At 47.6% G+C, this 23,479-nt stretch overlaps 9 protein-coding genes across 9 annotated transcripts; 5 read left to right on the top strand and 4 right to left on the bottom strand.

Moving 5' to 3' along the window:
- Positions 1-402: 402 nt before the first annotated feature.
- Positions 403-2,908, bottom strand: F5891DRAFT_1210242 (glycoside hydrolase family 18 protein; the record flags this gene model as incomplete). Its single annotated transcript, XM_041369168.1, has 8 exons — positions 403-799; positions 855-1,144; positions 1,194-1,203; positions 1,322-1,390; positions 1,589-1,681; positions 1,736-1,879; positions 2,103-2,260; positions 2,881-2,908. The coding sequence occupies 8 exons, from the start codon at positions 2,906-2,908 to the stop codon at positions 776-778; spliced, it is 816 nt and encodes a 271-aa protein (XP_041229201.1). The 3' UTR covers positions 403-775.
- Positions 2,909-3,072: 164 nt separating this feature from the next.
- On the bottom strand, positions 3,073-4,515 carry F5891DRAFT_1017482 (tubulin binding cofactor C-domain-containing protein). Its single transcript, XM_041360994.1, has 5 exons — positions 4,321-4,515; positions 4,135-4,268; positions 3,626-4,084; positions 3,462-3,572; positions 3,073-3,402 (listed from the first exon to the last, which is right to left on the bottom strand). The coding sequence occupies exons 1-5, from the start codon at positions 4,397-4,399 to the stop codon at positions 3,202-3,204; spliced, it is 984 nt and encodes a 327-aa protein (XP_041229200.1). The 5' UTR covers positions 4,400-4,515; the 3' UTR covers positions 3,073-3,201.
- A 325-nt stretch (positions 4,516-4,840) lies between these two features.
- Positions 4,841-5,730, top strand: F5891DRAFT_947156 (uncharacterized protein; the record flags this gene model as incomplete). Its single annotated transcript, XM_041374721.1, has 3 exons — positions 4,841-5,267; positions 5,445-5,533; positions 5,584-5,730. Coding segments are annotated over 3 exons (663 nt in total), but the record flags the coding sequence as incomplete, so codon positions are not given.
- A 682-nt stretch (positions 5,731-6,412) lies between these two features.
- Positions 6,413-7,194, top strand: F5891DRAFT_1017479 (uncharacterized protein; the record flags this gene model as incomplete). Its single annotated transcript, XM_041360993.1, has 3 exons — positions 6,413-6,734; positions 6,804-7,028; positions 7,082-7,194. Coding segments are annotated over exons 1-2 (247 nt in total), but the record flags the coding sequence as incomplete, so codon positions are not given.
- A 1,278-nt stretch (positions 7,195-8,472) lies between these two features.
- On the top strand, positions 8,473-14,827 carry F5891DRAFT_1017472 (uncharacterized protein). Its single transcript, XM_041360992.1, has 17 exons — positions 8,473-9,012; positions 9,071-9,195; positions 9,242-9,362; positions 9,409-9,898; positions 9,956-10,402; positions 10,465-10,749; positions 10,805-11,047; positions 11,101-11,404; positions 11,456-11,599; positions 11,656-11,801; positions 11,849-12,018; positions 12,066-12,176; positions 12,227-12,924; positions 12,980-13,407; positions 13,442-13,523; positions 13,573-14,404; positions 14,456-14,827. Exons 1-17 carry the CDS (start codon positions 8,915-8,917, stop codon positions 14,709-14,711), a joined length of 4,980 nt encoding a protein of 1,659 aa, XP_041229197.1. The 5' UTR covers positions 8,473-8,914; the 3' UTR covers positions 14,712-14,827.
- A 167-nt stretch (positions 14,828-14,994) lies between these two features.
- Positions 14,995-17,851, top strand: F5891DRAFT_1127079 (uncharacterized protein; the record flags this gene model as incomplete). Its single annotated transcript, XM_041364149.1, has 14 exons — positions 14,995-15,129; positions 15,180-15,261; positions 15,311-15,444; positions 15,494-15,575; positions 15,625-15,754; positions 15,804-15,921; positions 15,973-16,119; positions 16,173-16,418; positions 16,467-16,497; positions 16,548-16,984; positions 17,042-17,343; positions 17,397-17,451; positions 17,502-17,631; positions 17,694-17,851. 14 exons carry the CDS (start codon positions 14,995-14,997, stop codon positions 17,849-17,851), a joined length of 2,187 nt encoding a protein of 728 aa, XP_041229196.1.
- Positions 17,610-19,846, bottom strand: F5891DRAFT_1171372 (hinge domain of cleavage stimulation factor subunit 2-domain-containing protein; the record flags this gene model as incomplete). Its single annotated transcript, XM_041365542.1, has 9 exons — positions 17,610-17,627; positions 17,690-18,074; positions 18,131-18,214; positions 18,275-18,580; positions 18,638-18,757; positions 18,824-19,400; positions 19,454-19,583; positions 19,638-19,699; positions 19,800-19,846. 8 exons carry the CDS (start codon positions 19,844-19,846, stop codon positions 18,042-18,044), a joined length of 1,359 nt encoding a protein of 452 aa, XP_041229195.1. The 3' UTR covers positions 17,610-17,627; positions 17,690-18,041.
- Positions 19,847-20,307: 461 nt separating this feature from the next.
- Positions 20,308-21,379, top strand: F5891DRAFT_1017455 (HSP20-like chaperone). Its single transcript, XM_041360991.1, has 4 exons — positions 20,308-20,507; positions 20,559-20,790; positions 20,846-21,017; positions 21,074-21,379. The coding sequence occupies exons 1-3, from the start codon at positions 20,335-20,337 to the stop codon at positions 20,936-20,938; spliced, it is 498 nt and encodes a 165-aa protein (XP_041229194.1). The 5' UTR covers positions 20,308-20,334; the 3' UTR covers positions 20,939-21,017; positions 21,074-21,379.
- A 799-nt stretch (positions 21,380-22,178) lies between these two features.
- On the bottom strand, positions 22,179-22,634 carry F5891DRAFT_1185247 (uncharacterized protein; the record flags this gene model as incomplete). Its single annotated transcript, XM_041366534.1, has 1 exon — positions 22,179-22,634. One exon carries the CDS (start codon positions 22,632-22,634, stop codon positions 22,179-22,181), a length of 456 nt encoding a protein of 151 aa, XP_041229193.1.
- Between the last annotated feature and the right edge of the window lie 845 nt (positions 22,635-23,479).

The following is a 23,479-nucleotide window of genomic DNA, read 5'->3' as shown; positions in this document are numbered from 1 at the left end:
GCCCGAGCGTTTTGCGTGCAAACATACAAAGAAGCTGCAGACAGGGGACTACTCCTGTGTCCATGGGGAACTACGAACGGCCAGTGTAGTTGTTCAGCGATCGTCGTATTGTATGTTGACCATTGGATTGGAGCCACGCCTACAAACCTCTTGGCGCTTGGGAAAGTGACGTTCTACGCTCCAAGAGAGATTTCGTTTAAATGACATATTCTTAGCTCGCAATGTCTGCAGTAACCATGTATACATGGCAGGGGTAGGCTTGCACGCAAGACATTAATCAGAATATTGACCATGTGACGTTACATTAGTATTGGTCGAGCTCACGTAGTATCCATCTATATATAGTTTTCCTCTGCGGTTGACAACATCCAAGGACACTCGAATTTGAATAAGCACAATCAGCGGAGACCCAACATAAGCAACTGTCATTGGACAAGTCCCACTAGTAACCGTCTGGTGGCAGTTATGTGCAACTCGTCATGATTCTATATGAAACGCTCCCTTATTGCCGCCTTGCCCATTCCACCGTATTGCTATCAGCTCACCCTGCACCACATGTGGCAGTTGTTACCGTGTATGCCTTTCCATCCGCGAAAGATTAAGCTGTTGAGTACCACCGTAACCTTGCAGGCTATCTCCACCATTGCAACACGCTGTCAGGCACCAGTCGAGCCATGTATTGCTTTGATATTTCTGCAGAGCCATATACACTGAGACAGTAAGTAGTCACAGGCCCTTTTTAATATGGGAATGCAAGCGCGAAAACTGCTGTAATTCAGGTCGATACGGCGTCAGGAAACTTGGTGTCACGCAACGGATTAGCAACATCCGGTAGACAGGTTTACCTAGCTCACCTGGTACACCATGATACCAGCGTTTGTAATTTTATACGGTGAGTCCCTGCTGACAAGCACATAAGATATGAACGCACTCCATCCTTGTTGAGCGGCGTCGCCCACACACTGGGCAAGTGAGGAGGGATCCATATAATCATTATTCGCATCTACATTTGTGGCTAGCTTGCCGATCACCAATTTGTCTAGAGGTATTCCTGTTGCTGCAATCTGGAAGAGCCCAGTATTTGGCTGCATTGGAGATGATACTGTAAGGAGGCCATAACACGTTGCGTACTCGGCTGTCCCCTCTGTCTAGCTGATCAATGACAAGCAAAAGCACAGGATGACATGGCTCACGATTGTAGAACTACGAAGAATCCGGAAAGCTATATTGGTATCATGAAACTATCCCTTGTCGAGGAATACTTGCCTGAATGTTGTACATGAGTGAGTTCACGATGAATTTACTTGGCTTTCTAACTTACCCAATCGATTAACGATCCAACATTCTGATGGACCGTCAAATAAGTACCACTGGTGTATCGTGCGGAAACCTGTACATAGGAAGATCAAATTGGTCTGCACGAATAAGACAAGTTCCAAATTACGATGGAGCAACAGCCGATACAGGTCAAGAAGCGAGTCGAATCCAATCACTGAATTTCGAGACAGACTCACGTGCGTGGGTTAAAATGTATTGACCCACGGATGCGATCAGTGCGTTCTCTTGACCCACGATGCTAATAGTAAACATACCTTGCAGAAGTCTTGCACGAAGGGGCTATTGTGAAAGTGGTCAACCAAATTTCTGCTGATCCATTCTCGGCATCCATGGCGTATATATCCTGTTGCAAATCCAGCGTTCAGATGTAAACTGATTCGTATCAAAAGAGACCTACTTCATAATCGACGTTGACACCGTCGAGATCATATTCCAATCCATAGTCCGGTAGACTATTAGCGAGAATCGTAGGGTCATACCCGTCGGTCGTAGGGACATCCGTGGAGCCGAAAGCGGATACGATAAGAGAAATTCCTGCATTCTAGTATGATGCCTTGATAGATGCTCGTGTGGTATCATCAAGCAATGTCCACTCTTCAGCTTGATCAGTTGGACCGGAGACAAGCCAGAACGAGAGGGCACTGAAGAAATGAGATTATGAAATACCCGTGTTTGTCCCCAAGGCTCACAAGACATTGTACCCCTGGTTCCCGATAACAAGAAAGCAATCAATACGTGCTAATGGATCATTGACGGATACATACTGAGATGATACTGACGTCCGGTGGACCAATCTCACCGGAGACCCACTTATCATTGTATAGGACGAAGTGGGGGGCTGCAGGCATTGCACGGGCCGAAATTGTCGTGTTCATAAAAGGTATAGACAACACCCTGCCTATGGCTGCGAAGACAGACGAGGCTCGAGAGCATGAATCACGGGAGGTGGTGATAAATCAGCCATCGGTAGGGATTTATATCTTACGCTACAACGAGGCTTGGTGTATCATGATGTGATCTCAATGACAACACAGGACGGATCTGATCGAAATCAGCAGACACATATTTCTGTTGTCAAGAAGGATCAATACCATGCTCTTCCGAGAGATCCCCTGTATATGCCAGGACGAGTGGCATGCAAAGCAATAAATAAAATACTCAGGGATTGAAGAATCGTTGGCTGTGATTTTGCAAAAATAAAATATCTAATTAGTGAAATCAACACTTGATCAAAGAAACCTTAAACTTAAGGTTGTAGACTCACGGCAATTCTGTACCTATCAGTGTGGAAATGGACAGCGAAAGAGCTCGGAAGGGCAAGATATCGAATAGTACTGCCAGCTGGCAGCTGTACTTATCTCGATCCCGAAAAGACTGGTGGGTGACAAAGGCGAAAAAAGTGTGAGGTAGGCTTTCAAGCCAATCAGATGGATACAGTCCGTTGCACACGGACGGACACTCAGCTAGATCTAGGTGCACGTAACCGGTGTCGAGCTATCCTCTGCTGGTAGTATGCAGCGCTTGTATTTGCACAGACTGAACAATATATGGTCTTCCCTAGTCGGGCCATATAGTGGGAAGACAATCGTTTCTCCTTGATGGTAGTCTGCTTTCATTGGCACCTTCGATAACACACACTTGTCAGCTAGTCTCATATCCAGATTTGTGGGCGAATTCAAAAATGGCAGGAGATGCCAAAACGGACCAGGCATAAAGAAAAGACACGGGAACTTGTTCCATTTAGTACATCTATGATCTGACAGACGTCGACATAATCAACTAGTGGGACTCATGACAGTGACTTCTTCACCTACCAGTACTCGACTACGTGCCTAGGGACATATGGTCCGTCAGCGATGAGCATCAGATTTTGGGACCGGGCAATGCCCTTTCGAGTTGAACGGTGTAATCTGTTTCTGGAAGGGGCCAATCACGAACCAATTCGTCTTCTTCTAGAGCTCTCCAATTAGGTGATGGAGTGGCGCGAATGTGCGAGAAGTCCTGGGGCAAGAAAGGGAGCTCGGTATGGTCTCCGATGATCAGATGTTGCTGATCACTGGTTGTCTGTGGTGATATGGTCATTTTTAGGCGATTCAATAGATGAAATAGGGAAAAGATTGGACCTTCAACTCGCTCGGGTATGGACCAAATCTCACTTGATCACAACTTTCGATTATTGGATTCGATGTAATGTCAAGATAGGCATCGACAGCGGTAGAATTGTGCATCCTGAACTGCCAGTCATGAGCACAGTATATCGTAACATACAGGGTCAATATAACCTTACCTGGTGACATCCAGCAACAACCACGCAATTTGTTAAGTTGTGTAACATGATGCTACCATCGACACTCCCTAGAATGAGAATTGAATTCTGTATGTCGCGGATGTGAAGCGCCGAAAGGGAAACGGTATTAGCAGACAGAGTTGACTCATTCGTGGTCGTAAAAAGATTTAGAACGCTGTTCGATACTCTTGTTATAGACACCTCTATGTGATTTGTGGATGAACTGGGGTCAGAAAGGCACGATCTAGAAAGGTAGGAATTGGAGTGGTTGGATATCGTTCTGGAAGCACTAGATATTGGTGTTGTAGGTATCGCTAGTGCATTCGTTTGAGCAGGTGGCGTGGCGGTCTCTGCTGATGCTGGAGCTGGTATTTTGACCTTCCGTTTGAAAGCGAATTTTGTTTTCCCTGCGGTTGATGAACGCAGTTCCTCAAGCGACTTCTCTAATGCTTTAAGTTGCTGTCCAGTTTGGTTAGCTCAGACATCAAAATCAGACGAAGGGCACACACTAGTTCATTTTGTCTTTGATCATAGCTTGGAAGTCTCCCGGTAGCTTCAGTCAAACGCTTGTTGAGAGCTTGTATTTCTCCGGCAATTGAATGCACAGAATCTGCATTCGCAACTTTGAGACGGGAGGCAAGTTCTACGGACTATAGTAGCGTCGGTATTACCGGTGTAAAGGCGAAAGGCTTTACCAGAACAAGACGCTTGAAAGGAGGACGTGAATGCTTGAGCAAACGTCCAGATGGCCTCTGCGCCATCATCAGATGTCATGATGGTCAAATAGAACAGGATACTTAGTCGAGTGGTCGAAATGATGTGGCATGAAGTTTAGCTATCATATAGCTAGCCTAATTTAATCGTGATCATTGGAAGTTGAAGGATTCCGGGTTTTGCCAGTTACCACTTTACCATTATTGACACGTGCACGCTCCTTATGCACCAACGCACACATCTACTAACTTCACGTAGATATGCCTTCCCTCGCACCAACAGTGGTAACTGGCTTCTCGACTCAAAACTCTACACAACAACTACACAAAGACCTCGTATTCACTGATTCCGATTTAGTTCGAGTTTTTCAAAGCTCAAGGTTCTACGACTAGCACAGACCTAGAACTGCAGTTGATTGAGCAGCAATACAATATAGGAGACTTGCTGACTCCTATCCATATGTGCGCTCCTATTCAGCCACGTTGACCAGATCCTTTGGACCAAGCTGCAGCATTCCCTCTCAACGACTACACCACTGCATCCATCAAGTCAGTGTTCGCTTCCCTCAAGTCTCACTGGCCATCATCTCCTCTCCGCGTCGCGGTCTTCAACGCGGGCTACGGTGTCTGGAAGCTATTCCTTGATATCACGGAAGACGAAGTCCGTGAGTCGATCGACACCAACGTTTTAGCGGCTTTTGCCTTTGCACGCGAGGCCCTCCTTGAGTTCACAAAGCTCGAGTTTGAGACCGCGAACGAGGGAGGAGTTGCTGGCAATGCTCGTAAAAGGGGCACCCTTATTTTCACCGGCGCAACGGCTTCTATCCGAGGCAACACCCTGACGTCTGCGATTTCTGCGAGCAAATTTGAGATAAGGGCTTTGTCGCAGAGCTTAGCTAAAGATTTCGCCAAGCAGAACATACATGTAGGTGTCTTCTGCGTCGTCTTGGGATTGTTTGTGGACTGATAGCTTTGCTTTTAGGTTGCTCATGTGAGTCCCTACCTTCTGGTACTAAGAATATTTATGAACGTTCAAACGCGCTTCTCAGAGCATTATCGACGGTAGTAAGCATAGTGTCAGCATCTACAAAGTATCGTCTAATCAGGAACAGCCATCATCACTGACCGCACCAAATCTCGTCACTTCGGCATTGTTAATCAGGATGTTCGACTTGATCTTGATTCTATCGCAAAGGTTGGAGCATTCTTGTAGCAATACGCGCCTAAACTCATCACACCCCTTAGCCCTACTTGCACCTCGTCGAGCAAGATAGTTCAGCCTGGACTTGCGAAATTGACCATAAGCGTGGTTCCGAATTGCTACCCTGTCTTCACTCTCTTCCAAACAGTGCGTCCTGCTCACGAAAAGTGATGAGCAACTCGAGCAGCTAGTTTTGATCTGGAGTCAAAGCGCAATCAGAAATCATTGGATTTGTGAGTCTTGGATGTAATTATGTTGTTGGTGTATAAATGCGCCTTTTTCTACTTGTCACATCCTGTTATCCTTTTGCTTCTCGAAACCATCTTTTACCCGCGGTAAAATGCATCGTAACAATCAGAAAGTGAGTCTCCATCTTTACCTACAGCAAAAATTTACCGTCTGCGATCGATTGATCACGCGCATGCCAGCGTGCTTTGAGACAAGACATGCATCATATGCAGCTTGCGAGTGTGGTTACCGCGCTGGAACGTGGTTTTGAAGTCATCAATTATCAGCAACAGAAAGGAAAGCTGTACGCGGAGTGTAGGCAAGGGGTGGATAATATCTTTCAAAAGTCCCTGGACAATGGACATCATACGACCTTGCAAGATGAAATATTTCCTCAGGGTGATTAACCTGCAGGTCTGAGCTACGTAGTAAATTTGCGAGTCGGAGATGTCACTCGCTTACGAATTTGTACTGAGTCGCCTCGTTCTTTTCGAATTCGGGACCCGTGGTTTTTCTATGCATCAACCACAGATAATCACTTTCACTGAAATAGGCTAGATTCCATGACTGTATGCCAATCGGCAGAAACGGTACTTATCCGACATTAGACTCGTGACCGACTTGTCCGTGGTTATATAAGCCAGGCTGGTCCCGAGCCTAATCCGACATGCCTCATGATGTTGGCTTCTGAAGCTTCCTATCCAAGGCGGTGTGCAGTTACTATACGCATCAATGCTGTGTAACCTTCACTATGTAAATAGTACTACACTTCACAGAACGCCCATCCCAAATCCCTCTGTTTCCTATTTCCCTTCAGGTTTGTGCTCGATACAATGTCCGACGACCTCCTGACTGTATTATGCACCTCCTGCTGTGGGTCAAACCGTCCTAATGGTCCATCCACTTTTGAACTTACACCAATAATTAGGTGTGATGGGGTGTTCACTTCAGCAATGGTTTGATACCCGTCAGTCTTCCTTGAACCATGTCGTTCTTATCGGTCACAACTTACAATGCATACTTTTGGCATACTTAGATGCATTAGGTGCTAATTGCCGATGTTGTAGTGGCCCACGTGGATGCTGTAATAGTTGTTTTGAGTCGTTCTCGAACGAGGACAATTTTGATGAACAACTCAAGAAAGACACGGAACGCAGAGAAGCTGCTGCTCAACGACTTTTTGATGCTCAACCTGCGCCCACTCAAGACATGAACTGTGAAAGCTCCACAGACAAGCCAGTCCCGTTGAAATAAGTGCAAGGTCATGCTGTTTCTAATCTTCTGCACATATCCGAAATTGATACTGAACCTCAGGCCTCGAATCTGTTTCATTGTACCACGAGAACTCGTATGCATCAATAGTATAGCCTTAGGAAGAGATAGCCATAAATTTGCGAACTAACTTGAAATTTGGGAAATTCCCCCCATCCTCGATATGATAATGACTTGTGTTTCACCTACGGGGTCATTCATCTCAGCCACTTAGCGGGATAAATCAAAGCTATGTACTCACAGAAACTCTAGCTAATGGACAGTCTGGCCTAGCACAAGTCTGTTAGACTCCGGGGGTATTTTCAAGTTGTCTGGGTTTTGGGCGACCGTTCGGCTCAATTCGGTCGGAGTTTATTCATAGCTGACACATCGCGCCTGGCTTCGTGAGGGCTGACATGACAGGGGCTAGCGCTGATACATAAAAGAGACGAGTGGGCACGAAAGACATTCGGGGGCGAGAGGGGTGCGCAGGAGCTCGAGGAACGTTGTCTGTCTGTGCACAACCGTAGCTGACGTCGACGCGATGGAACTCCGAACAAATCGAGCCGGACGCTAGACTCGGACCCCCGGAGTCTGACAGACTTAGCCCCCACTAGACTGTCTGTTTCCCGGTTCTTTGTACTTAGAAGTACTAGCGGCAGCGGAATAACAACGTAATATATATATGTATACGCGGGCACTAGGTTGCGCTTAATTTCATCTGTTGGCGCTTTGTCCATTGCTTTACATTTCTCGGTCATGCTAGTAGACGCAGGATGTCTGGGTTATCTGTGTGGAGAATGCTGTATGCAAGATGTACTCCACCAATTTGAATCCATTGACCAAAACATTCACATAGGCATCATACTGCCAACAACTGCTAAAGGAACTCGGTGCAATATAAGTTCGTCAACTCATTACTTGAACAGATGCGTTTGGCGCTGACGCCAAATGTTACGTTCCGCAAGGATGTTGCCGGGAATCTTTTGATGAAGATCATTTCGATGAGCAAATGAAAAGGGAGATGGAGCGGACGAAAGAGACCAGCCAGCCGCTTATCGAAACCCAGCCCGGGCCATCTGATATGACCGCAGGGTTGAAGGAGGATGCAAGAGCCTGAGAGGGTCCTGAGTCCCTGACAATGCTTCACCAGCGCCGCAATAATCAGGACCGCAACATGGGCTCGGAAAGTGTAAGCAATGATGCTTCTGTTGTGAGTAAGATACAGGCACACTGATCGATTTAACAGCTCGCGGGTGTGTTTGAAGCTCTTGTACGTGTTGAACCTAGTAGGAGGTGCGGTAACTTGTCAGTCTCATGACAGTAAGGTGTCCAGTTTGCCGAACAGAATTTGCATTGCTGAATGTATGAACTGACCGACATGAACCTATAGTCACGGCATCATAATAGTGAGAACCCGCTGAATTTGAGACGCTACCATAATATGTGAAAAGAGTCGCGTTCAAGCCGGAAGCAAAACAGTCACATGTCGGAACTCGGAAGACCTGCTGCCACTTCAAGCTGCGAGTCTGCGTCATCTACCGTGTTGGACCCTACACACCTTTACTTGACCAACTGTCCCCACTTGAACCTCACGGTTCTCAGAGCGCAGATAATCTACGCGTATCTCCAAGCTATATATTGCGTTACGACCAACCTTACAATCATCATTCAACTTCTCATTGGAAATACTGGGTCCGTCAAGTCACATTGAACGTTCGGAACTTCGGATACGTCCACAGGATACAGCTGTACGAATTATTCGGGCATCTAATTTGCAAATATAATATCAAAGCATACGAATCAAGCCTTGACACTGTTTTGCAGCCCCTGCAGTCGGGACAGTTGCTGTATTCCCAACCCACTTAATATTGATCGAGAGGCTTAGGCGTAGAGATGGGGAACGTGCAGTCAGGCTCCACACTTACACGGACAAGTGGAGCATTAGATTCATTTGTCACAGAATTAGGAGGGGACATCGTTTATGACAAGGGGTGAGTCGTCGTCCTATACGCCCCTCACATGCGCGTCCACTCTTGCTCATTTCTGCAGACTCAATCAGGCGCGTTTCCTCAAGACGGTCAAATGTAAACACAGAAATGGATACCTTGTTGTCAAGATATTCATCAAACAAGATCCTGGAGTCAGTCTCAGGACCTACCAAAGAAAGCTGAAGAGTATGTAGTTTCAAGGCACGATGTGTAACCTGCTGAATTCGAGCAGCGGACAGGGAAGCTCTACTAGACATCCCAAATATCTACACCTATCAAACATTCCTTGAGACAGAGAAAGCGGGATATCTCGTTCGTCAATGGACTGCAAGTAATTTGTATGATCGTATAAGGTGCGACCCGAGACGCATGTCTTGGATGTTGTACTCATTTAAGCAGTACTCGCCCATTTCTCTCTCTCATTGAGAAAAAGTGGATCACTTACCAGCTTCTCACCGCACTCTCACAAGCACACCTGCAGAAAACGCCGCACGGAGACATCAAGTCCACAAACATCTTGGTTACGTCGTCAAATTGGATCTACGTGACCGACTTTGCTGGATCTTTGAAACCTACGCGACTCCCTCTAGATGATCCTTCGGATTTCTCGTTCTTCTTTGATACCAGTGGACGGCGGATTTGCTATGTTGCCCCAGAACGATTCTATAAAGTGGAGAAGGAGACAAGGAAAACGTGGGCAAATGAGGAAGGCGAACTAAAGGAGCCCATGGTGACTGAGGCGATGGATGTCTTTAGTCTGGGCTGTGTTATCGCGGAAGTGTTTCTTGAGGGCGCATCTCTTTTCTCGCTCAGCCAGCTGTTCAAGTACCGTGAGGGGGAATACAGTGTGGAAGCTCAGCTTCTAGCAATAGCTGATGAAGGTATACGAGTGAGTAACGACCAGTGCCAGATTCCTTTGAAAGCCTAACTGTCCTCTACGATCTAGTCGATGATCAGACAGATGATTGCATTAGATCCCACTGCGAGACCTACCTTTCATATGCTCCTAGCGGGTGCACGGGGGACCGTCTTGCCTGAATGTTTTTACTCTTTCTTGCACGAGTATGTGGCTTCAGTTGGCGAGCGTCCTTCTTCCCTCCCTTTTCCCTCCTCATCTTTCTCTGTGTCAAATGCTCCTCCCTCCACCTATTTTCCAGCAGCCACTTCAAATACAACGATCAAAGTACCAAGTAAGGAGACAGTGGCAACAGCTGCTGGCGCAACCGGGAATGGCAGTGTGCTTCCCGGTGATAGCGACCACAGATTGGAGCGACTTTGGGAGGAATATGAGAATGTGGACCCATACCTCGATGACACAGACGTCGAGAAGACTGTGATGGATGTCAAAGTTGAGTTCGGTAACAATGTTGCTGGACCATCCAAACCTTTCCAGGTACCTTTTGCATTTATCGCAGGGCGAGCTGAAATTTATCCGTCGACTTACATTACTTGTAGGATGTCTTTCCCGTCTCCATGCACATTCCATCTCATCCCTCGAATCGGCATTCAACTCCTGCTGAAGATGGTCCCGCACTCATACTTCTCTCCCTCGTTTTAGCTAACATCCGCAACTGCCTTCTCCCTTCGTCTCGCCTCCGTGCTTTAGATATATTACTCGCTCTATCGACTCGGCTGACTGATGAGGCCAAGCTTGATCGAGCCGTGCCATATATCGTAGAGCTATTGCGTGACGAGGCTGCAGTAGTCAGGGCAGCAGCAGTCAGGACGCTGGTTCAGATTGTGCGTGCCCTTTATTTCTTCAACTACGTTGTATTCACAAGTAAACGCGTTGCAGCTGACTCAAGTAAATGTCATTACTCCCTCGAATGCATCAATAGTACCAGAGTATATCATTCCGAATGTGCGTTATCTTGTGCAAGATCCAGAGGTGTCGGTCCGGGCAATGTATGCGCAGTGCATTGCTCCCCTAGCTCAGACTGCCGACCGCTATCTCGAGATGGGGCAAGCCCTTAAGGCACATGGTGTTTCTCCTGGGATCAATGGTGACAGACAAGAATACGAGGAAATGCACTTCGAGGCAAGCCATATGAACACTCTTTGCTTTTCCACTTATCTAAGTCTTGTTGATAGGTATCGTACGATGTCATGAAACAAGACCTCCTCCTCTCCATCCAGGAACAGTTGTCGACGCTTCTCATGGATCCTTCTCCCATTGTTAAGAGAGCGGTGCTGCATAATATCAATGCACTTTGCGTCTTTCTTGGCAGTCAAAGAACGAACGATGTCGTCTTGAGTCATATGATCACGTACTTGAACGACCGAGACTGGCACCTCCGTCACGCGTTTTTTGAGAGCATTGTCGATGTCGCGGCGTGTGCTGGAGGTAGGAGCCTAGATGAATATATTCTGCCGCTGATGGTACAGGCACTTTCTGGTGAATTTTACTGCACTCATGGTGTAATGTTTCTGATACCCCTGGTTTCAGATGTAGAAGAAACTGTAGTAGCACGGGTACTCGCCGCCCTCACTAGCCTCTGCGAGTTGGGTCTATTCCAGAAGATGCGCATTTGGGAGCTGATGAGTGCTGCTCTCCCGTTTTTCTACCACCCCAATGTTTGGATACGGCAGGGTATGGGCTATAAATCCTTTTGATCCACAAGACGCTCACAGTTTGTGCAACTTCAGGTGCAGCCTCCTTTATTGCGGCTGCAGCGAGATGTCTACCTCAAAGTGACGTCTGGTGTATCCTATACCCTTCCTTGCGTCATCTGTTGCGTTCGGATGTGAAGGAGGTTGAAGAACAGAGTCTTTTGTCGGCAATGAAGTCACCGGTAAGCCGGATTTTCACAGAGCTGGATTCGCTACTTATGATTTAAAGTTGCCACGTCCTGTTTTTGATGGCGCTGTCCAATGGGCAATGAAAGCGGAGAAAACCTCCTTTTGGAGGGGACATCGTAGACCAGCATCCAAGGCGGAATCCCCGAGGGAAAGCATAGTTTCCATGAGAAAGGGGGGAAACACGGCTATTGGACGCAACAAGTCAGAAGAGTGAGTTTCTCGGTTTCAAGTCTCCGCGGGGCTAATATGTGCAAAAGGGACGAAGTGCAGTTGCTGAAACTGCAGAACCTTGGTATGACATCTGCTGATGAAGCGAAGCTCACGGCGATGCGGGATTACATCCTCAAGCTGGCTAATAATGCATCAAGGTTGGTTTTTCTTTTGATATCCGCTGGCTTTTTGATGGAACTTGTGGCAGTTTCACATCCAGACCAAAAACAGAACCAGAATTTGAAAGGAATCTTCGTTCGATGGGAGATGTTGAACTACAGAAGTTATCTGTGGTTCCTCAGACAGTCTTCCTCAAATCAAAGCCCTCTATGTCTGATCTAATACCCAGACCTTCTCGCTTGGCATCCTATTCACGCAGGCCAGGTGACCTCCCAGGACGCTTCGGTACACCACACATGAGCAGGGCTTCCAGTGTCGACCATGGAGCAACTAATCCTGCCCTCGAAGACCTAAAGCGGAGATTAGCTGCTATCAACGGCTCTTCATCGTCGCTCAACCTCACCGCTACTGCTCGGGAACGCCAGGCAGTGCAATCCCCCTCTCTGCCGCCTTCAAACTTGCACCCAGCAACTCTTGCGCTTCCTGCTCAGCCTGCGGGACATGATCGCCCGAGTAGCCCGACAGATTCGGTTGTGTCTAATACTAATTCATCGACTGTCCGGACTGTGCACCGGTTGCATGTTGGAAGTACAGACGGACAGAAGGCTGCCCCTGCGGTTGGCTCATCTAATACGAATGCAGTAGGGTTACTGGAGGCACCATCTAAGATGCGTGCAGAAGGTTCTCCTGAACAATCAGGAAGATCATCACCAATTTCACTTGCTGGAACTGCAAGAGGTGTGATCCGACCCCGTATAGCCTCCATGTTGCCTGTCTCGACCTATGGTACGTTTCAAACCATCATAACATCTGCTTGCATGATTTCTGATATGGTTTGTAGATGGGCCGGAGCCTGGCATCAACAATCTGCTCGAGAACATCTACTCGGACAACAATCGCGAGTTGCAGCATGACTTCGGTCCAAAGGTGCATGAAGGACCTATTCGTCGACGCAATACAGCCAGACAAAGCTTCATTACGCGCGATAGCAACAGTCGGCGAACGGAAGCCACTCTCATTGCTCATCTCCAATCTCACACTGACTGCGTCACCGGGTTGGCTGTATCTCCAGATCATGCGTTCTTTGTTTCATGTTCAGATGACATGTCTGTTAAAGTATGGGATACAGCACGGCTGGAACGCAGTGTGACGAGTAAACCTCGCCATACGTATAGCCAGCATCATGCGCGTGTCAAGAGCGTATGCATACTGGAGGGCGTGCATTGTTTTGCTAGTGCAGCGGAAGACGGAAGCTTGCATGTCATCAGGGTACACTGTCAACCAAAGTGGGTCTTTGCCGAAGTATGCAAAACTTCAGACCATTCGAGAATATCGAGTGGACTCGCCTGGCGAATATATCACATGCATGATTCACTACAATTCAGGTAAGACTATGTTTGGTTCCAGCTTGCTTGGTGAAACATATCTTATCAGATGTCGCCTCGAATCTTGTCTTTGCGACAACACACTCTGTCATCACCATCCTGGACTTGCGAACCATGCGAGTCTTACAACATATGCAAAATCCGCGTCATTTTGGACCCATAACTTGTATGTGTCTAGACCGCAAACGCACGTGGATCCTCGTGGGCACTTCTATGGGTGTGCTCTCACTCTGGGACCGACGTTTTGGCCTGCTTGTCAAGAGCTGGCAAGTTGGCAAAACTTCTTCAGGAAAATTTGCAAGAGTAAACCAATGTATCATCCATCCAACCAAAGGGAAAGGGACTTGGGTAATGGTTGCCATCGAGAGCTGGAAGGGTGGTCCGGAGTCTTCGCCCATAAGCCTTATCGAGGTCTGGGACATTAAAAATGGCGTTCTGGTGGAGAGCTATATGACAAGGACCACGTCTACGCCAACAGAGTGTGTTCCTGAACCTGTGGAGATTTCAGCAGTGGAGGCCTCGCAGAGCCCAGCTGCCGCCATTGCTGCTCTTGTCAATGCTAGGTACCCAGGTGGAACTGCGCACGCCAATGCGAGCAAGAACGGAGGACCATCTCATGGCCCTCAGCGTGACGAGGTGCTTCTGGCACCCTCGCATGATATTCGTGCAGTCGTAGCTGGTGTCGATTTTGGACATTCCGGATCGCATAGGTCAGAAATCGTGGATTTGTCCGTTGATCCCCCCGCGTCGAGCCGGAATTCTAGGGGGTTCATGTTGACAGGTTCGGAGGATAGAAGAATTAGACTGTGGGATCTCAGCAAACTTGAGCGAACATATGTGGTGGCTGGCCCAGAGTCAGAACATGACAGGCCATCGTACAGGTGAGAGACTACGTGTTCCACTAAAGATCTTTTGCTCACTATGACTCCAAGCACTGTGCGAGCCACAGATGGTTCGCCATACGTCAGTAACGTTGAGACATGGGCACATTCGTCCAGCTCAGCTAGTCAGAGCAACCGACCTCCGCAAAGGATGTCGATGATTACCCACAACCAACAGAACCTTCTCAGGTCACATCAGGATATCGTGACTTGTTTGGCTTGCATCGATTCCCCATTCCGAGGAGGCATTGTGAGTGCCGACAGAGCAGGGGTGATCAAAGTGTGGAGGGTCGGAAGCGACTCGTAGTGACCTGCGTATTTACTTTGAGTACTATATCTTGTTTGCTTGCTTCCGTACACTTTGCCATGCTATCGATTAGATTCTACTGTAGTACTTGTTAATTTCACCCGAAATTTCCGAAATCTGTCGCGAAGGGTGATTCGAAGAACGCACGCTTGATAGTATCTTGCCAAAAACAGACTTGGTCCTGACTCGGATGCTCAGATCTCTGACTCGGGCTCCCCCATATCTGACTCGTCGTAGCATCTACAGGTCACAAGTTAGCTTTCTTCGCGTTTATTCGACAGCCATGGCTACCCCAATAGCGTCTTCTTCGCAACCTGCCCAGATACCCGCCCTCGACGGACCACATGCTGGAAATGCAAAGAAACCAAAAGAGAAAAAGGACAAAACGGCGGCGCCAGCATCTCAGTATCCACTTGAAGTGAGCAATATTCGCAGATGTTCTTCAAACTTTGACTGACTTATGAGTAGCTCCAACCACTGCCAAGTTTTTTTGATCATCGCATCAAGATGTTCGAAGAACTGCACGCAAAATACAATGAATTTGTGAAAAGTATGCATGACATCTATCCCGAGATCAATTATCCTGATCACTGTCTCAGGTCAACCGCGGGAGGAGATCGTTATCACAATGCCTGATGGATCAGAGCGCAAGGGCACTAGTTGGGAAACTAGTCCCATGGATGTCGCAAAAGAAGTTTCAAAGAGTCTGTCAGAACGAATTGTGATCGCAAAGGTATGTGACTCCATTTCTTGATGTTTAGACTATGACACGATTCGCGCAGGTCAATGGTAATCTATGGGACTTAGAACGACCATTGGAGACTTCGTGCAAACTAGAATTATTAGACTTCGAGCACCCAGAAGGTATGCAGTGATATACACCGCCTTTGCACCTTGTGATTGATTATTGTAGGCAAGAGGGTCTTCTGGCATTCGTCGGCACATGTTTTGGGTGAAGCTGCTGAGCGGCATTACGGTTGCCACCTATGCATTGGCCCTCCAACGGACGATGGTTTCTTCTACGAGATGGCTATCGAGGACAGGTAATCGGTCATAACTAATACTGTAATGGTCAATCATTGACTTTAGCAGAGCTGTTACCAATGCAGATTACCCCGCTCTGGAGAAGCTTTCAGAAAGTGCTGTCAAGGACAAGCAGAAATTCGAACGCCTCATAGCGTCGAAAGAGGATTTGCTGAGAATGTTCAGTGTATGTCCTTCGAGATTCTCTAGAATACTCACTCGTCTAATATCATTATAGTACAACAAATACAAAAAGCACTTGATCGAGACCAAGATTCCAGACGGCACATCTACCACTGTGTATCGTTGTGGACCGATGATAGATCTCTGTATCGGACCTCATATACCACACACCGGCAAGATCAAGGCATTCATGGTTACTAAGGCAAATATTCAGTCCAGAATTCGCTCGATATTGCTCTGACACAGCTATTGTAGAACTCTGCATCATATTTCCTGGGTGATGCGAACAACGACTCATTGCAACGCATCTACGGTATCTCATTCCCAGATAAAAAGCAATTGACCGAGTACAAAGCATTCTTGGTCGAGGCTGCGAAACGGGATCACCGCAAGATCGCTCGGGAACAAGAACTATTCTTCTTTAATGACCTCAGTCCTGGAAGTTGCTTCTTCCTCCCTCATGGTACTCGAATCTATAACACTCTAATTGAGTTGATGAGGGTGCGTTCAAACCTGGAATATTAGGAGGTTTAACTGACATCAGCACAGTCCGAGTACTGGAAACGTGGATACCAAGAAGGTGAGTTCATAGATCATTCGAACGACATCTGGTGCTAACTAATGGGTCAGTCATCTCTCCAAACATGTACAACTCGAAGTTATGGGAGACTTCTGGGCACTGGCAAAATTACAAGGACGATATGTTCACCCTTGACGTGGAGAAAGAGAAGTGGGCATTGAAACCTATGAACTGCCCAGGTCACTGCCTCATCTTTGACTCCCGGGACCGGAGTTACAAGGAACTTCCCATTCGCATGGCTGAATTTGGTATCATACACCGAAACGAAGCTTCTGGCGCTCTCACTGGTCTCACTCGTGTTCGGCGGTTCGTGCAGGATGACACGCACGTGTTCTGCTTGCCCTCTCAGATAGAAGATGAGATCGCTGCACTATTCGATTTCATGGAACACATCTATGGCCTTTTTGGTTTTGAGTTCCACCTTGAGCTATCCACTCGCCCCGACAATTATCTCGGCGCCATCGAGACTTGGAACGCTGCGGAAGAGGTAGGTTTCCCTTCACGGCGCACCATAAGTGGTACACTTACCATCTCGGATGCATAGCAACTCACCAAAGCACTCGATAAGCAATATCCAGGCCAATGGCAAATCAACCCTGGCGATGGTGCATTCTACGGCCCCAAGATCGACATCACCATCCGTGATGCCCTCCGCCGATCGTTCCAGTGTGCCACCATACAGCTCGATTTCCAACTCCCTGAGCGATTCGACTTGAAGTACCGCTCCGCGGACGAAATGCCCAACACTGATAAGCCCCCTTCACGTCCTGTCATGATTCATCGTGCGATTTTGGGAAGCTTAGAGCGCTTCATTGCGATCATAACGGAGCACTTTGCAGGAAAATGGTGAATCCATTCTCTATCTGTCTTCTTTGATACTTGACTCATAACGAGTCAAGGCCATTCTGGCTTTCACCTCGTCAAGTACTTGTTATACCTGTTGCTGTGCCATACGTGAGTATACTCTAATAGAACATGACAATCCAATGCTGACATCTCCACAGAAAGAATATGCCCAAGAGATAGCCACTCGTCTAACCGATCTGGGTCTTTTCGCTGACGTTGACAACGGAGCAGATACTCTGCCGAAGAAGATCCGCAATGGTGAAATTGCACAATACAACTTCATCCTCGGTAAGAAAACCTTTTTTTACATTGCATTGTCCTGCTAGACATAGCATATTCACACAACCTAGTGGTCGGACAGGAAGAACTTGATAGCCGTTCGGTTAACGTACGGAACCGCGACGACGTAGGCACCAAATCCAAAGGCGAGATGGCGCCAATTGTAGAGATTGAGCAAAAACTGTTGGCGCTGAAGAAGTCACGGAGTCTTGCAAACAAGTTGATGTAATAGTGAACATGTAGTAAATCTGGCAGATAGGTACTTGATCTGATGCGTAAAGAATGCGAAAGGGCCTCGACCGGCGGTCACATCGGATAGACACAAGCTGTGGCACAGCATATATAGAACAAGGCACTATTTTTAGAATACTAAGCTCTGGGTTCCAAAGAGTTCCAGTGTAAGTCCAGACATACATCCACTATGTTGAGATACCTCCCAAAAATTGATTGCGCTTTCGCCCGGAGCCGGTAAGTTAAGATGACCAAATAAGACTCATATCAAACATACCAAGTTCTGGATTGCTTCTCGCTCGGAAGGTGGCAAGCCATTGATCTGGTCTGGAGTTAAGCTGAGTACCTGCATTAGCATTTGCTGTATATCCAGGCACGTGAGTTAAATATATATATATCAGGCAAGGCGGATCAGACCGACCCTTTGAGCCGGATCAATGTTTAGGTCGGGCATGGGGGCCGAGTGGGGCGGGGGGACTGCGTGTTGTGGAGGCCGATACCAAGATTGTTGTGGCGGTGGAGCTGGCATGTGCGACGGGGGCTGTTGATGCGGGAACATGCTTGCTGGAGCAGTTGACGCGGGTGGAGGGCCAGACATTGGCGGAGGCATGTGAGGTTGAGGCTGGTGTATGGGTGGAGACTGCTGGTATTGCATTTGGTGGTGGGGCTGTTGAGGAATTCCTGGACCTGGGGCAGCACCACTACCCGCAGTTGCTTGTAACATGCGCTGTGCAATTGCCGTTTTGCTCGATGGTCACTCCACACCAAAATTATATGAACATACCTGGAGAACACTCTGGTCTACTATTTTGTTCAGTAGCAATGCTTGGAACAATGCATACGCATACTGCGGATGCGCAACAAGTAGTGCTCTTGCTTGATCCGGGTGGGTGATTACAAAAGCCTACACAAACAAGATCCGTGCACACATCATTAATCGTGTCACTCGCCGGTGCGAACCACAGCACACCTTCATCTGGGCAAGCACTTCGACTAACTGAGCTGGGCTCATAGTTGCAAGTGTCTGGCTGATGGTATCTAATGCAGTCGATCCAGGAGTTATGGGCACACCGGGTGGCAAACTTGACAAGAATGAATTTGGGTCTTGAGATTTGGGTTGATCACGAATATTATCATATCGGTCGCGGTCGCGATCTTGCTCACGGTGCTCACGCCAGCGGCCTCTTGGATCACTCCCATCGAGCAACTCGCCTCGCACAGTAGTTTTGCCTTCGAGGAAGGGATCGGAGTCGGCGAGATCAATTCGTAAAGGGCGACCACCAACATCGGCATTATTGAGGTTCCGCACAGCAGATGCAGCTGTTTCATGATCTTCAAGGCAAAACGCGAAAACACAAGCCGATACGAGTAACACGGAATGCCAAGGTGAATCGAGAGAAGCACAAATAGGCGTGATTGCGGAAAAGAGCCGGTTTGAAGTCAGACATGCATCGAGGTGTACGGAAAAGAAAAATAAATTGGATGTACCAGCAAATTCACAGAAGCCATAACCTCTAGGTTTTCCTGTCTCTCTGTCAAAGACTAGTCTAAAAAAAGGACGTGAGTTTATGTACAGGCTAGGGAGAAAGTCGAGACGGACCTGAAACCCACAACTTGACCGACCGACTTAAAGACGTCGATGAGCTGTTCCTGTGGAAAGGTTCTGTCGGAATGGTATTGTATGGAGGATAAATGACTTTCCTCCCCCATGTTGTAGGGGACATTTCCCACTGTAAGGAAGAACTTATTAGTGGAATGAATGCAACCTTTCAGTGTACACCTACCGAAAACGACCTTACTCATTTCGAGACTCGAAGAAAGCAATGAAGCTTGAAGATTTGAGATGCTACCAGAACGGTGTCGAAAGTTTGTGTTTAAGCGCTCACGATAATTTCGGACAAGGGATGTGACATTGTGACATTTCTGTATTTGTATTTGTAATATACCGAGTCGGGAGACGGAAAGACACGGTCGACGATGCGGCATAGCCCATGGCGGCCTGTGTCCGTCCGATCTCATGTCAATGACACTGAGTCACTAAACAGGCTGATTCATATACTCTCGGAGTCCGACCTGAGCAACAACAAGGCCGAGTCTTTGTCCCGACGGATGAGTATAAGGCGATGCCACGACTTCAAGTTGTTGCCAGCTCTGTATACGAGTCATGGTGAGAGTCATTGTCTTACCGGGACCAGTGATGGACATATGGACCTTGATGGACCTCATTCACGGATCACTCCAAACTTTAATCGGGGAACGTTCTCTCGAGGACTCGTCGAAACTGACTCGATGCTGTGTTAGATCTGCGGACATAGCCTTGTCCACACATTGGTACTGCAGGTGCACAGCTACTTCAGGTTGGCGCTTGATGCATGACGCAGATGCCGATCTCTCGGCATCCTCCGACGAGACCACATATAAAAACTCGAGCGACTCAGACTCCAACATCTGACTGACAACAACAAATCGTTCGCTACGTACATGACCGTCACCACTTCTACCCATCACAAACTGTCTCACTCTCGAAACACCGACGAACGATTCCAAGCCTTGGATCGCGCCTTGGCAAGGAGATATGTCGTGCGTCTACTCCAAGAACGAAGATTGCGTAGCAATCAAGAGCAATCTCAGGGCGATATATTATTCAGACCAAGGTGATTGCGTTCTACATTGATCACTCGAAACCATTTTTACCATATATTTAGAGTGGAAATATGTGATAACCCCTCTTCGTCACGTATCACGGCCACGCTTGAACTTCCTGGCATGAAAGCAGACGATGTGCGGGTCACACTCGAACGCGATAACCTTCTAGCTATATCAGGCGAACGCGTGTCGAAAGCACTTTCTGACCAGTCCGCGTCTGTTAGTTTTCCTGTGAGGGAGATCAAGTATGGAAAGTTTCTTCGTACACTGGATGTTCCATCCGGTACAATGGTGAGTTCATCGTGGATCTGGGCTTCTTCATTAATTTCTGAACCTATTGCTCCAGATGAGTACCATATCAGCGGCAATGAGCGATGGCATGCTCCTTATATCTTGGCCTCGTTCTCCTCCGGGCGCCAGAACGCGTTCTCCGCAGTGATCTTTCGGCCACGCTGTAGCATCATGTTCTACCTTATCCGTTCTTCTGGACTACACTCCCAACTCCTACATTATGATTTGTATGCTATGCCCAATCTATAATTCTAGACGTTTTTCTGATTTATACACGGTATAGGGGTTAATCGTTACCATAGATATCTTTCGCTCATCAGTTTCTTGCTGCAGTTTTGATAGCCGTCCTATCATATTTGTTTTACTTGTAGCATACACGCGTACCTAGAGTCATCGTTCTTGTGTCGTGTCATAACACTGGATGGGCGCTTTCCGTGCTTATCAGTGGCAGAGGCAGATTCACACTAAATAATATGTATCACTATCAGTACAATTTCCAACTTCTTCCAATTTGAGAGAACAATGCAAATGTATGGGACGAGTCACTACACTGCTTAATTTCACAAGACTGCGCTTTGTTCATTAAAATGCACATCTGACAGACTCCGTCCCAGGTCTTTCCATAATCACCACTCGAGTCTTACAGATCCTGCATCTGGACCATCCGGACTGGGTTGAATCCAATGTACTGCTCCCAACCAACTTGTCTAGCTTATAGGTATTATTGCCGGTGTCGGAAGCGAATGCAAATTTGGCAGCGTATGGCGTAAATGTCGTACAATCATTGAAACTAAAATATCATATCTTTGAGCCTGTGCTTTGAGTCAGAACGAATTACAATCAGATTCCTACCCGATGTCAGTGCCATTAAACACTATCGAGTTCTCCGTAGCATGTGCTACGGTACCACTCGTTGAGGCGGGTGTGTTGCACCGACAAGTCCAAGGACTAGAATAGAATGAAGAGGGGATGCCGATAGCCTGACGCTGACGCGTACAAACCGAGCGTTATTAGCATAGCCCAAGGAACGGAACCATAGCAGTGAGCAGATTATACACCGCATGTTCGCTTGTGACCACCTGCAACCGCTGACTCGAACAGTCTACTGGATCATCCGGCGAGTCATAGCCAAAAGAACTTCCGAACGTCTGTGTCTGTCAGCAATGTGATAATTCCCCTAAGTGCTACAGAGATGATCGCTCCTCCAAAACGAGCCTCGTTGGATGTTTTGCTATAGAATTTTTGTTATTGATAGGAGGAGTTCGGCACCGAAATGACTCGAAATACCCAACTATAGGTGAGACATGAGAACGAACTCATCATGACTGCTGAAACCTTGCTGTAGGGTATCAAGTAACCAGCACGCCACGTAAGCGGGACGGAATGAATTATACAACGTGGAATTGCCTCCCGCAAGCTGCGGAAATCAGTGCTTCGCGTAAAGTGGGCAGGACGCACAATTTTCCCTGGACTGCAATATCCTGTGCCCGCGCAAGCACGCTGATACTTGCATCACGGAGGGGAGCTCGTTCCACGCCCTGCATACGATACGCAGTATTGGAGTTGTTGCTGGGCGCTTGGCGCTCATTCGGGCGAGCGCTTAACATACTTGCTGTTACGGCGCTCAAGCGCTCAGGGGTGGAAAGAGGCGCTCTGAAGACGTTCTGCGCGATAGCGCCAAGGCAACAGCTTTTAGCCCTCGTTGGCATGTGCAGCTTCACAGAGCTACCGTTGCTCGCCACTTGTTGGTCACCAGTGAATTTGCCAATATATGACTCGACCTTCATAATGGAACCCCACATTGAAGTCGCCGTTATAATTATGGGGTCGGTGAACTCGGGCATGGCTAGAAAGCCGAAATGGTAAGACACAAAATAACATTCGGAATTTGATCGATCCCGTCATCGTGAGAATACAACCTGTAATTGTCCTTGTCACCAACTCTCACTAACTCCGCCATAAGCACAGACACCCCATAATATTAGAGTGCAAACTTACACATCTAACGCCTCCATGGTGAGTAAATGTTGACTTTTAAATTCATCTGATCCTGTTCCTCCCGCATCCACAACTAGGCCGTGAAAAGAACGTTGAAGGTAATCACACATACAACCGTGACCCGTCGTTCCCCGGATGGCAAAGTTTGAGTGATAGGCTGTGTGCTCCCCCGTTCAAGTCGTTCTCTTCATGCACGTGCGTAATGCTTGGACGGACAGTTGCAAATCGCCTAGAGGGGGCTCGGCATATAGCAGTGTCCCAATACGGTAGGCCACCATATTTAGGGGCGTCTGTTTCCCGAGAAAGTCGCATACGCCAGATCGACTGTGGGCAACAGAGATCTTGTGCAAGCGCTTGAACAAATCAAGGTTCAAATGTTCGGAACCTTGCGCTAAGCATCGTGATCGGAGAGTCATCCGCCTTTGGGTTTGTAGACCACTTTCTGTGGAATGGTCCACTGTTCCGCGGGAGTCACTAACTCACTAGGACAAGAGCAGCCATCGAATCTGGTATGTAAGGCCCATTCATACGCATGGTGCATGACACAGGGTTTACTCATACTTTGAAGATCGTTTCAGGAACACCGAGGATAGCGAGATATCACCCCGCTTTCAACGGGACATTACGATATGTGCCAGGACATTAATATCTCGAAGGGATGACGAAGAAGTTGATAAGGCGGCAAGAGAGT

Source organism: Suillus fuscotomentosus (genome assembly GCF_016647785.1).
Source record: "Suillus fuscotomentosus strain FC203 chromosome Unknown F5891scaffold_12, whole genome shotgun sequence".
NCBI classification, from domain to species: domain Eukaryota; kingdom Fungi; phylum Basidiomycota; class Agaricomycetes; order Boletales; family Suillaceae; genus Suillus; species Suillus fuscotomentosus.
Note: the sequence above shows the minus strand (reverse complement) of the source record. Positions and strands in the feature narration are given on the sequence as shown.